The sequence below is a fragment of the Hemicordylus capensis genome, chromosome 6 (assembly GCF_027244095.1).
Source record: "Hemicordylus capensis ecotype Gifberg chromosome 6, rHemCap1.1.pri, whole genome shotgun sequence".
NCBI lineage: Eukaryota > Metazoa > Chordata > Lepidosauria > Squamata > Cordylidae > Hemicordylus > Hemicordylus capensis.
The window spans coordinates 2179047-2191126 of NC_069662.1; the positions used below are offsets into that span (position 1 = coordinate 2179047).

At 60.1% G+C, this 12080-nt stretch overlaps 1 protein-coding gene across 9 annotated transcripts in view; it reads right to left on the reverse strand.

Moving 5' to 3' along the window:
- DLG4 (discs large MAGUK scaffold protein 4) overlaps window positions 1–12080 on the reverse strand; it is a 122382-nt gene that overhangs the window by 34908 nt on the left and 75394 nt on the right. Inside the window, exon 1 of one of the 9 annotated variants that reach the window (XM_053261495.1) lies at window positions 11588–11741. The exons of 5 other annotated variants lie outside the window; for them this stretch is intronic. In XM_053261495.1, coding sequence (XP_053117470.1) covers window positions 11588–11626 — 39 coding nt within the window. In that variant the 5' untranslated portion in view covers window positions 11627–11741. Of the gene's footprint in view, window positions 1–1110; window positions 1163–10042; window positions 10595–11579; window positions 11742–12080 lie in introns of those variants that run through there. 3 more of the 9 variants (XM_053261497.1, XM_053261492.1, XM_053261490.1) reach the window with 3 other exon arrangements.

Genomic DNA, 12080 nt, shown 5'->3' on the forward strand with positions numbered 1-12080 from the left:
CCGGTTCGTGACCCCTGAGCACACGATCGGCTGCCCTTCTCAGACCACGCCCCAAAGATGGCTGCACCGCTCACGGTGCCAGCTGCACACCGGGAACATCAGAGCATGCACGGAATCCAGCTGCCTCCTTGCCAGTTTTCCAGGGGCAGCTGCCATGCTCCTGCAAAGCCCGTGCCCCCTCCGAGGGGGCTGCGCCTGTGTGCATCCCCCCGGAGGACTGTTCCTCTTGCTCACGGCCATGGAGCAGCAAGAGCCCACAACATTAAGACAGGACAGCCCCAGCCCCCAAGCGCGGCTGCCTTCAAAGGAAACAGGTTTTCAGAAAGACTCTTCCGCTCTGCTAGCATGCAAAACTTTGCATCCTGAGAACATAGGAAGCTGCCAGATACTGAGTCAGGCCATCGGTCCATCTAGCTCACTGTTGTCTTCCCAGACTGGCAGTGGCTTCTCCAAGGTTGCAGGCAGGAATCTCTCCCAGCCCTATCTTGGAGATGCTGCCAGGGAGGGAACTTGGAACCTTCTGCTCTTCCCAGAGCGGCTCCATCCCTTAAGGGGAATATCTTAAAGTGCTCACACTTCTAGTCTCCCATTCCTATGCAACCAGGGCGGACCCTGCTTAGCTAAGGGGACAAGTCCTGCTGGCTACCACAAGCAGCACCCCAAAAAGTCCTGAACAGACAGCTGGACCTGCTTCAGAACAGCCCCCTCGTTCTTTCATGCCCAATACATTTTATTTCAATGTGTGGACAACAGCAGGAAAAGGGAGCCCTATGCCGGGGTTCTCAATCTTGGGTCTGCAGAGGATGTTGGACGACAACTCCCATCATCCCAGCCACAGTAGCCTTCATCTTAGGATGAGGGGAGTTGTCGTCCAACCTCCTCTGGGGACCCAAGGTTGAGAACGCCTGGATGAATGAAGGGCAGCAAGCATGTTCCGGGAGGGTGAAACCGAGGTCACCAGACAACTGGCAAAGATGGAACCCATCAATTGCTGAACGATGATGCTAAACAGTGGCATGAGGGGGCACTGTACGGCTAGGGGGAGGCCAGCCAACGACTCTTCATACTAGGATATTTCTGCCCCCAGTTCAGGGGTGTTTAAACACCCACCAAAAAAAGTGCCTCGCAGGAGAAACGCCCAACCCTTTTCTCTCTCATTTCCGGAAGAATTATCCCTCCACCTCCACTGTCCGCCGACAACGGTAACCACGGAAACACCATGGAAACAGCATCAGTGCCGGCGGGGGAGGAGGTTACCGTGGCAACGTGGATATCACCACTATTCAGGATGCTCTGGGGTGGACCAGCGCCCTCCCGTCAGGCACACCTCCGTACCCAGTGTTGGGGGTGGGGGCTATTAAAACAGGACGGGTTTTTTTTCAAGGAATGGGGGTTGAGGAGCTGTTCCCTTTGGAACGGTCCCCCAATGTCAACACAGCCCAGGTCTGTGCAAAACTCTTTCGCTGTTGCATAGAAGCAGGAAATGCATCCAAGTCTGGGGTGTGTGTTTGTGTGCGCGCCGATGGTGGGGGTTGTGACTGAAGGGCTACCTTCCGATAGGGCTGAGAGTTTTTATCTGGGAGGGGAAATAACTGCAACCCAGCCTTGTGTTTTGAGAAAATATCCCGCCTCATCCCGGGAGCTCAGTGACAATAGGATGCGCGCACACACACACACACAAACAACCACCTCTCGCTCTTCCAGGCTTGGCCCTCCTCCATATTCAAAGAAACGTTTTTATTAAAAGAAAACATACACACCATAAATAAATAAATAAAATCAAGTGTTGTGACACAACTGGCTGCCTGTGTCTCTTGCCTGACATCGGAAATTCAGAATGGCAGGGAGACCGCTGGTCTCATCTTAGCAGATTGGGGTCGGGGAAGGCATTCACTGCCAGCTGTGGACTTGCCCGTGAGCCCCCCACCCTGGGTCTTTCCCAGGACATCTGTGGCTCTTCCAAAAGGCATAAGCCAGAGGTTCTCCAACTTGAATCCCCATCAGCCCCAACCACAATAGCCAATGGCCGGGGATACTGGGAGCTGGAGTCCAAAATATCGGGGGCCAAAGGCTGAGAACACTTGAAACAATATTGCAGACTTTGCTTTCTTGTGGGGTGGGGTTTTTTGTTTGTTTGTTTGGCCATGATGGCTAGAACCTTGCTGTTTTCAAAAACGGGGGTGGGGGGTGGAATCTGAGACCCACATGCTTGTGGCTGGCCATTTATATGCCTAAATCCACCTGGCATTCAGAAAGGTGCCTATACTGGTGCACTCTAACTCCAGAAACACCTTTATCAGGCAGCAGCAATATAGGAAGATGCTGGAAGGCATCATCTCATACTGCGTGGGAGGAGGCAATGGTCAACCCCTCCTGTATTCTTCTACCAAAGACAACCAGAGGGCTCTGTGGGCACCAGAAGTCCACACCGACTCGAGGGCACACTTCACCTTTCCTCTGCCTCCAGCAGGGAGGCCTGCTTGCCTCCTGAGCTCTCCTCCTCGTGGGGTCAGGCCTGCTCTGACCACAGCTGCCATTTGCAAATGGTGGCGGGGTATGTGTGTGTGTGGGGGGGGGAGAGGTGATGACTGTTGAATGCGGCCCTCCCCACCATGGAGTATTTTTATTCTGCTCCTCCTGTGGGTCCCCATCTGCTCCAGAAAGCCTGAAATAGTCACCCTCTGCGAGCAGCCACGTGAGAGCGCAGCCGAATGAGGAAGGAGCGTCCATCTGTCTGTGGAGGGCATCAGGCAAACAGCCCTCCTCGGCCAGAGAAGATGTCCCCCGGGGCCTGCCCCTCGCAGGGGGTGCCTCCTCCTCGCGGCCTCCTTCAGTCCACAGCCCCAGCTCTTCCTCCCCCCCCCCCCGCTGCCCAAGACGGCTTGCCCCTCTGCTGGCTCCGGCTCCTGGCTCCCGGCCCGTCCTCTCTGCCACGCTTGGCTGCAAGCAGGCTTCCCTGGCCCACTTTAATCTCACAGCCTCTTCGAAATGCTCCTGGACCAGGAAGGCCCAGAGCCAGGAACCCGTGGCGGGGGGGGGGGGGGTGAGGCGCACACCTCTCCAGCCGAACGCCTGCCCCCTTCCCAAAAGCAACAGAGCACAGGAAAGGGCCTGCTGCTGAGTCAGACCCGGGGTCCATCTAGCATAGCGTTGTCTGCACGGACTGGCAGCATCTCTCCGAGGTTTCAGGCTCAGGGGCGGAAGCAGAGCAAATGCTCTGCCCTTGAGCCCCAGCCCCCTCCCCTACAAAGCCCCCCCCCCGGTTCCCTGCAAATTGATGGGTGGGTGGGTGGCCACAGCTTGCCATGGTCCCACTGCTCTTCTCTGAGGTGAGAGGAAGCAAGAGAACCCGGGAGGAGCGACTGCTCCAGTCACATCCCTCCCAGGCCAAGAGGCGAGCAAGCTCTTTGGGGCAGCCCAGGAATCTCCTTCGCTCCCCCTCTCACCTCTTTCCATCCGCCAGCGTCCCTTTTATCCCCTGCCAGGCCCCTCCGCTGCTGCTGCTGCTGCTGCTGCTGCATGTCCCCCCCCATCTGAACTACTTCAGGTCCCACCCGCTGCTCAGAGGACCCAGCGGCCGCCCTGGAGCCCAACTCCTCCTCGCTCCAGGCTCCAAAACTCATTAGGCTGCACTTGAGGGAACTCGGATAGCCTGGCTCTCAGCCTCCACTTCCCAGAAGGGTAAGAACTAGAAACCCAATTTTGCAGCAGCAGCAGCAGCAAAGAGGGCAGGGGATTTCATTTTGGGCCCCGAGAGGGGAGTGAGGCCTAGTGGGTTGGGGGGGAGGTGTGGTTGGGAGGGGAGAGGGTCTGCTTGAGGACCAGCTCTGGCCGGAGTCCTTTCCCCATCTCTGGGAGAAGAGGAGGGGTCTCTAATGAGGAACGGGGAAGCATGCCTGACTCAGGGGGACTTGGGCAACAGACTCCTCGGTTCCTCTGGGGAGAAAAGGGGGCAGCCCTGTGGGTCCGGGCAGAGGAGAGGCCAGGATGCTTGGGCCCCCCCAGCAGCCTCTGTCACCACCGTAGTGAGGGAAGGAAGGGGAAGGCTGTTCCTACTCTGGGTTCTGCCAGGTTGGCAGCTGCGTGTGGGAGGCGGGAGGCGGAGGGGACTGTGTGGGAGCAGGTTTGTGGAAGCGCGAGGAGCGCACACACACACACACACACACACCCCATGCGCGCCTGCAGCCGGGTGGCATTTGAGAATCTCTCTCCCTCTGTGAGCGTCTCACAGCCTTCCTGCTAACTGCGTGTGTGCAAGAGAGGAGGTGGCGTGTGGCCGGGATATCGGTGCACGTTTGCAGCGAGAGGAAGCCTTTGTGCACAACTGCGGGGCCAGGTGGTGCATGCGCTCAACTGTGCCCAAGGCAGCATGCAGGCTATGCTCATGTGCGCTGACGTGAATGGAGCCGGCAGCCTGCGTTTTCTCAGCACGGATCTGTGCAAGCTGCAATTCCCAACACAGTGAGTTCCGGCCCCAGTGCCAGAGGCTACATCTCTGCAGTGCAACTGTGGGAGATGTGTCTCCTGCAGTTGCACTGCACAGTTGTGGAATCTGGCCCTGGGGGCAGAACTCACTGTTCCAGAAACCTCTGAATAAGGAGGCCAAGGAGAACTTCTAGGAGCTCTTTGCTGCGTCCAATGATCAGTAGGGACGGGTTTTTTTCCGTGCAGAAGAGAACAGGGATGGAGCGCAGCGCACGAGTGTGGAGACGCAGGCACGCCACAGACAGGAAGCTCAGAGGCGCTTGGCTCACCCAACATGCATCCCAATGATGCACATCCACCACTAGCACAAGACACACCACCCACGAAACAGCCACAACCAGGCAACACACACACACAGACACCCCTATTCACAGCAGTCCAGAGGCGCCAGGCTGCCAGGTAGCCCACAACACACTGTGCCACACCCGCACACCACAAACAATGCACGCTCCAGCAGCACATGCGCCGCCATGGCAAAACACACCACATGGGGCACTCCCCGCAGCGCAAGAGACCCCCTGCCATTCACAAATCCAGCGCCGCCAAAAGGCTTCGCAGGCACACCGTTCCAGAGGGCACAAGGAGCCTTGCAGAAGCGTGACACCCACCTCACGAGAAGTCACGTGATGCACGCAGCCTGTGCTGTACAAATGCTACACACGAGGAGGAGGAGGAGGAGGAGGAGGAGGAGGAGGAGGAGGAGGAGGAGGAGGAGGAGGAGACAGGACAGAAGACGCCGAGAGAAAGATCCCAGGGCCCCAAAGCTCTGTGTGCAGGCTTGCGGAACCCTTGCACATCCCTGCTGCGCTCATGTGCAGACACACCCGGCAGCCCAGAGGGCAAGCCCTTTGGCCTGAGGGGGCAATCCTGGATCTGAGCTGGGCAACTTCAGACAGGAGCCCGAGGCTCACGCAACAAAATGCTTCTCCATTTAAAAAAAGAATGCCTTTGCACTGGAACCCGACCTTTCTGTCCACAAGGCTTTTCTCTTTTAATGGAGGCGCATTCGGCCATGTGAGCCCCCACCCGCAGTCTGAAGTGGTACAGCCCAAACCCAGGCTGAGCTCCTCAGTGAGAACTAGAACCTTGGATGCAACGCTTTCTACTGCACGCTCACTGAGTGGGTCCATGGAGTTGTCAGTGCATTCCAATTCTATTACACGGAGAGCTCAGAAGCACAGCTGTGGAAAGGGGAGGGGTCCGCATTAAGGCCGCCCCCTGAATTCTGCTCCCAGGAATAAAGGACATAGGAAGTCCATCTAGCTTCCTGGCGGTGGCTTCTCCAAGGTTACAGGCAGGAGTCTCTCTCAGCACGCAGGGGCTCTTCCCAGAGCGGCCCCATCCATCTCACAGTGCCCACATGGAGTCTCCCATTCAAATGCAAACCAGGGAAGGCTCTGCTTGGCAAAGGAGACCATTCACGCCTGCTGCCACATGACCAGGAAACAACCTCGCTTGGGTGGGTACGAAGCGCAGGACTGGAGTGGAAGGAGCCCCCTTGTGAACCAGGAGAAGCTGCACTCCCCGAAGCGAGGGGGCCAGATCCCACGCCAAGAGGCCCCCCCGCAGTCAGTGTTCCCTCCAACAGGGATCCCTGGATGTTGCTGACTACAACTCCCAGAATCCCCAGCTGCAACGGCCTCCAACAACATCTGGGAATCCCTGCTACAGGGAACCCTGCCCACAACCCTTCGTCTCCATGCTTCGTTTCGGAACAAAAAAATGGGGCTCCTGCTCGCCAGGAGGCCTCCCCTAGGAACATAGGAAGCTGCCATATACTGGGTAAGAGCCTTGGTCCATCTAGCTCAGTACTGACTACCCAGGCTGGCAGCGGCTTCTCCAAGGATGCAGGCAGGAGTCTCTCTTAGCCCTGTCTTGGACCTGCTGCCAGGGAGAGAACTTGGAGCCGTCTGCTCTTCCCAGAGCAGCTCCATCCCCTGAGGGGAACCTCTTCCAGTGCTGCTCATACTTCTAGTCTCCCATTCAAATGCAACCAGGGCAGACCCTGCTTAGCTAAGGCGACAAGTCATGCTTGCTCCCACCAGACCAGCTCTACCCTCAGCCCATCGTCTCAGCTGCAACACACAAAGGTGGGCAGGAAGGTCTGAGATGAGGACAGGAAATGCACTCTGCACATGCTCCGAAGCACCCCACTGCAACGCTGCATGTTTGAGGGCCGGCATTTGAAAACCGGGGGGGTGGCTGGGCCCCAGTGGCTCCCGTGACCAGGGCGAGTTCCTAGGGCCCAGATTGTGCAGCCTTACATCACCAGGCCAGCCGGCAAGGTCAGAGCGGGAAGCCCTGGAGAGCCTCCGTTCCCAGCTCCCTCACAAGGCCGACCGGAAAGCCTCCCCCCCCCACACACACCGCCCCCCACACCTTCTCCTGGGGATGTATTTTTAAAAGGCTCCGCACCAGCAACCCACTTTTCCTTCCAAGATGAGAACATGGGGGGGAGGAGGCAGGCAGGCAGTAAATTCACTCCGCTACCAACGGAGGGCTTGGCATGAATTATTTACCGCGGCTAATGAGGTTGCCTTGTTCTGTTTCCAAGACACGACAAGTTTCATTTATATATATATATATGCATGCACCGCTAGGCCTCTCTCTGGCTGTGCCCCCAACCGCCCGCCCACTCCACTGGCAGCTGCATTGAAACGGCTGCCTCCAACCCAGAGAGGCAGCTGCGTGGAAGCGAGAGAAAAGGGCTCTCCCTAAAAGCCACTTTCAGCCCGGCACTAAGGCTCTAGTTCTCATGGAGGTGGCCAACCTGGGTCTGGGCTGCAGCTGGGAAAAGGTTCACACAGCGGTTTCTCTATGACCGCCCCCCCCCCCCCGCAATGCACCCAGATAGGAAGCTCGCATGTCAGAGTGCCCAATGGGGGCTCCCTCCCCAGATCTTGACTACAGCTCCCATCATCATAGGAACACAGGAACCTAGGAAGCTGCCATATACTGAGTCAGACCCTGGGTCCATCTAGCTCAGGATTGTCTGCACAGACGGGCAGCGGCTTCTCCAAGCTTGCAGGCAGGAGTCTCTCTCAGCCCTATCTTGGAGATGCTGCCAGGGAGGGAACTTGGAACCTAGATGCTCTTCCCAGAGCGGCTCCATCCCCTGAGGGGAATCTCTTCCAGTGCTGCTCACACTTCTAGTCTCCCATTCATATGCAACAAAGATGGACCCTGCTTAGCTCAGGGGGCAAGTCCTGCTGGCTGCCACAAGACCAGCTCTACTCTCCAATCCACTGTGGCTGGGGATGATGGGGATTGTAGTCCAACAACAACGGCGGGACCAAGGCTGGGAATCCTTGGCCTAGACTGGAACCTTTTGCACCTGCCAAGCCACAAAGTGCAGGGAATGTTTGAGGGGGAAGAATAATCCCCCCACCCCCAGCCAGCCCAAATCCAGGCTGAGGAACACCAGGCAGGGAACGCAGCCTCAGACCCCGGCGTCACCTCTTGGAAAGTGTCTCCATGTGTTTCCCTGGACATAAAGTAGCATTTGTGGGTGGGGGGCGGCGGGGGGGGGGGGAGGACTGAGGCATGGGTCCCCCCATGTGACTGGGGTGGGGCAGGGGGGACGCTGGGAGTTGGCCAGCCAAAGACAGAGCACAGAAGCACCTGGGGAGTCAGGCCTTTGCTCTTGGGGGGGGGGCTCTCCGGGGGAGGGCCTGGGACTGGGGCTACACTCCCCCTCTACCCCTGCAGGCCAAGGGCCCCCTGGAAGGAGGAGGGTCCCCCCCCAGCTGCCTTTCCCTCTGCCCTGACTCCAGCCAGGCAATGCAGCAATCCCAGGTTGGGCTGCCAAGGGGGAGGGGGGGCCTTTAATCTTCTAAATGGCCCCCTCGTCTGGGCTCCAGAGCTGGCTGTCTGGCACCGAGAGATCCAGAAGGGCCCACGGCAGCGGGGGGGGGGAGAGGGGTGCACTGCAGTCTGTGCAGCAGCCGAAGCAGGGAGGGCCACTGAGCACTCCTCATTCATGGGGGGGGCAAGGGGGGCAGAGAAGGGTCAGGGAGCTGCTACCCTTCCTGCGCAACCGGCGGGGTTCTGGCAGCAGCAAACACACACAGGAGACGGGATTCAGTTTTCCAGCACCTGCTCAATGTGGCAACGACCATCTTATAAAGCTGACAAGGAGAAGAGTTCCTTTTCTCCCCCCCCGCCCGCCCACATCCCAATTTATTTATTTCAACTGTTTAGGCATCCAGGCCACGGAGGCCTTTCCCTCTCTCATTCATAACTCAGGAAAATGCACACGTTGACGCCATCTGTCTACAAAGCTGACGCACTCAACCCCCCCTCCCCCCAGAAACGGCGCTTCATTCACAGGTTGCGAAGAGGCCATTTGGACCCCGCCTGATGCCCCTCGGATGCTCCCCCACTGACAGTCAAGCCAAAGAACCGCCCCCCCCCGCCGCCACCCAAGACATCCAACCTTGGAGGTTCCTTTGGAGAAGGCAAATTCGCCCATCTTGCTCCTCGGGAGTCACGGGAGCCCCATCGGCAGCCATCCAGAAACATACCATGACCCCCCCCCCATTCCAGGCCTTCTGTTCTCCTTAAATCTGGATCTACATCTCCCCCACCCCTGCAAAAAATAAAAATAAATAAATCCCACCCTAGTGATCTTCTCGAACCCACAGCTTTGCAGTTTGGGGAGTTTGGCAGCGGTGAATGATCCTAGCAGAGATCTGATTTTACAATTCATCACACACAGAATTCCAGACCAGATGAGCCCCTCGGAGAACCCTGGCAGCCCCACACCCCACTGACCCCCAAAGTCCCACAGCGATCCCTGTGAGTTATCCAGGCCCTGGTGATCTCTAAACACCCCAGCACCCCCTAACCCCAAGGATATATCCCCCCCAACTAGGACTCCATCCATGCCCCCCTCCCACAGCCCAAGTCTTGCTCTCTGGCTCTGCCAAGCTCACCAAAGCCTCCCCCCACCCACCCCACACAGTCGTTGTGTTTTGATCTGGCTTGTCTAGTTAGAGAGCTGATATTAAGGATATGGGGCCCTCTATGGGTCAGGGGCCAGGCTGGGGGTCAGGGCTGTAGAGTCTGAATGGCTGGCGAGTCAGGGTCACAGCCCCCCCCCCCCAATTGCCCCTGCCACAGACTGTTTACTGCCCCCCAAGCCAGCCCACCCACGCACTCCCCCCCCCCGACTCCATTCACTTCCCGGAGAACCCAGAGAACTGGCTGCCAGCCCCCACCTGCCCACTTTCGACCCAGCCAGCCCCAGGAGAATCCCAAGTCGCCCCCTCCCCACAGGCACGTTCCTCCCCCCCACAAGTCCTCCAGAGAACCCAGGAGTCCTAGCTCCCCCCCCCCCGCCATTCCATTCGTCTCCAGCCACCCCTTCAGCCCCATCGCGCCACCTTGCCCCTGGATCTGGGCCCCCAAGGGATCCTGGCCCTTCCAGTACCAAGGCCTTCCGAGCCCCCCCCCTCCCTCCCTCTCACCCCTCGGACCCAGAGGTGAGCAGGCTCCTCCCGGCCGGTCGGCCCCCTGGCTGCCCCCCTCCCCCCGTGGCAGGGCGCCCCCCCCCTACCGTGAGCAGCTGCCTTTGCTTCTTGGCCTTCCGGACGTTGCTAATGAAACGCTGGCCCATTTTCTTGGCGTACCAGACCGAGACAAACATGGTGCCCCCGGGGGTGGGGAGGGTGGCGGCTCCCCCCGCCTCACGCCTGCTGCCCCCGCCCGCCGCAGGGCCCGAGCTGGGCTCCCCTGGATGGACCCAGGCGCAGGACCCTTCGGGCGGGGGCGCCAAGGTCCGGAGAAGCCGGGGCCGGCGGGGGGAGCCCTCCGGGGAAGCGGGGGGGGGGGCGTCGAGGTGCCTGCCCAGCCCTCCCGGCCAGGGGCAGCAGCCGGGGGAGCGCCTCCCTCCTCCTCCTCCCTCGCTAGCCCTCCTTCCCCCGCTCTGCTGCTGCTGCTGCGGCTCCCTCCTCCGCCTGCATCGCGCCGGCTGCTGCCTGCCTGCCTGCGCCTAGCTCCTGCCGGGGCTCTTGTCAGGTGGACCGAGGAGATGCAGCGCGCCGCGGCTCAGCCCGCTCCCTCTCCCCGCCGGGCTCAATGGGCCAGAAAGGAGAAGTCAATACAGAGGGAGGGAGGGAGGGAGGGAGGGGGGCGGAGGGGAGGGAAATTTCCACCCGAGGAGGAGGAGGAGGAGGAGGAGGGGTGGAGAACCCGGCAGGCAGGCGGACGGATGCGCCCCCCCCCGCGCCCCAGCCCGGGCCCCGCTTCCCCTCGGCTGCTGGGACTGGGGGCCGGCGCCAGATCCACCACCGCTTGAGACGGGGCCCGACTTGCCGCTACCGGGGTGTGTGTGCGGGGGGGGGAGGTGGAGGTGAAGCCCACCACCGCGGCCCCCACGACGTCCTCCTCCACGCCGCCGCCTCCGCGTCTCCTTGGCTTTCGAGGGCGGCCAGATGGAGAGCGGCGGGCGGGCGGGCGGCTGCGTGGCCACGCGCGGCGGGAGGAGGGAGCAAGGACCAGCCTGCATGGGGGGGGGTGGATGTGGAAGGGGGTAGAGGGAGAGACTCGCCCTCCCCCGCCTGGCTGGTCCTGGATGGCCAGAGGCACCCACGGGGGGGGCGCGCGCTCCCTCCTCCGAGAGGGGAGAACTTGGAAGGGGGGCGGGAGAAGGAGCCCGGGGGTCCCTCCTCGGCAAAGATTCCCCGGGAAGGGGAGGGGGTTGGCGGCACCAGGCTTGGGGGAGCTCACCCACCACCACAGGCCGAGAGAGGCAGCCCGGACGCCTGGGTTCCCAGGAGGGGAGGCGTAGCTCAGGGCAGAGCAGGTTGGGGGCGAGGAGCCAGGACTCCTGGGTTCTTCTTGGGGGGGCGGGGCTGATCCGGGAGTGAGCTGGCCCTCATCTGCGAGGGTTACCTGAAGAGGGCTTGCTAGGACTCCTGGGTTCTTCTTGGGGAAGGAAACAGGATTCCTGTCCTAAGAGGTTTGGATGGGAGCCCCCCTGGGACAAGGCGGCGGGGGGGGGGGGCGCTCATACCCCTGCTGCGTTTCCCGGGTGGAAAACGGGCACTGTCCGAGATTCCCCTCAGCGGACGGGGCCGCTCTGGGAAGAGCACCTGCATACTTGCACGCAGAAGGTTCCGAGTCCCCTCCCTGGCAGCATCTCCAAGATCGGGCTGAGGGAGACTCCTGCCTGCAGACTTGGAGAAGCCGCTGCCAGCCTGTGCAGACAATGCTGAGGTGGAGGGACCAAGGGTCTGACTCGGTAGAAGGCCGCCTCCTGGGTCCCTAAGAAAGCAAGTGCGGGGCGGGGAGAACGGGGTTCTGGAAAGGGAAGAGATGCATTCATCTGCAGAGCTGCAGTTGTCCAGAGCAGCCACACGGTGGCGCCCTCATCCTGCAGCTGTCTGCTGCAAAGCACTCAGGGGGGTAAAATGGAGAAGGGGGCATTTCTGGAGTGGGGGTGGGACTGCGGGGGGGGGGGAGAAATAAGGTAAGGATTGGAAAGGAAAACAAAAAGGTGCATGTGGGGGGGAAACCAAGGGCTTCCCAGTTACTCCTGAGAGTGTATATATAGGAGTCAAATGGCTGCTTGGGCGAAAAAGAGACAGGAGAAA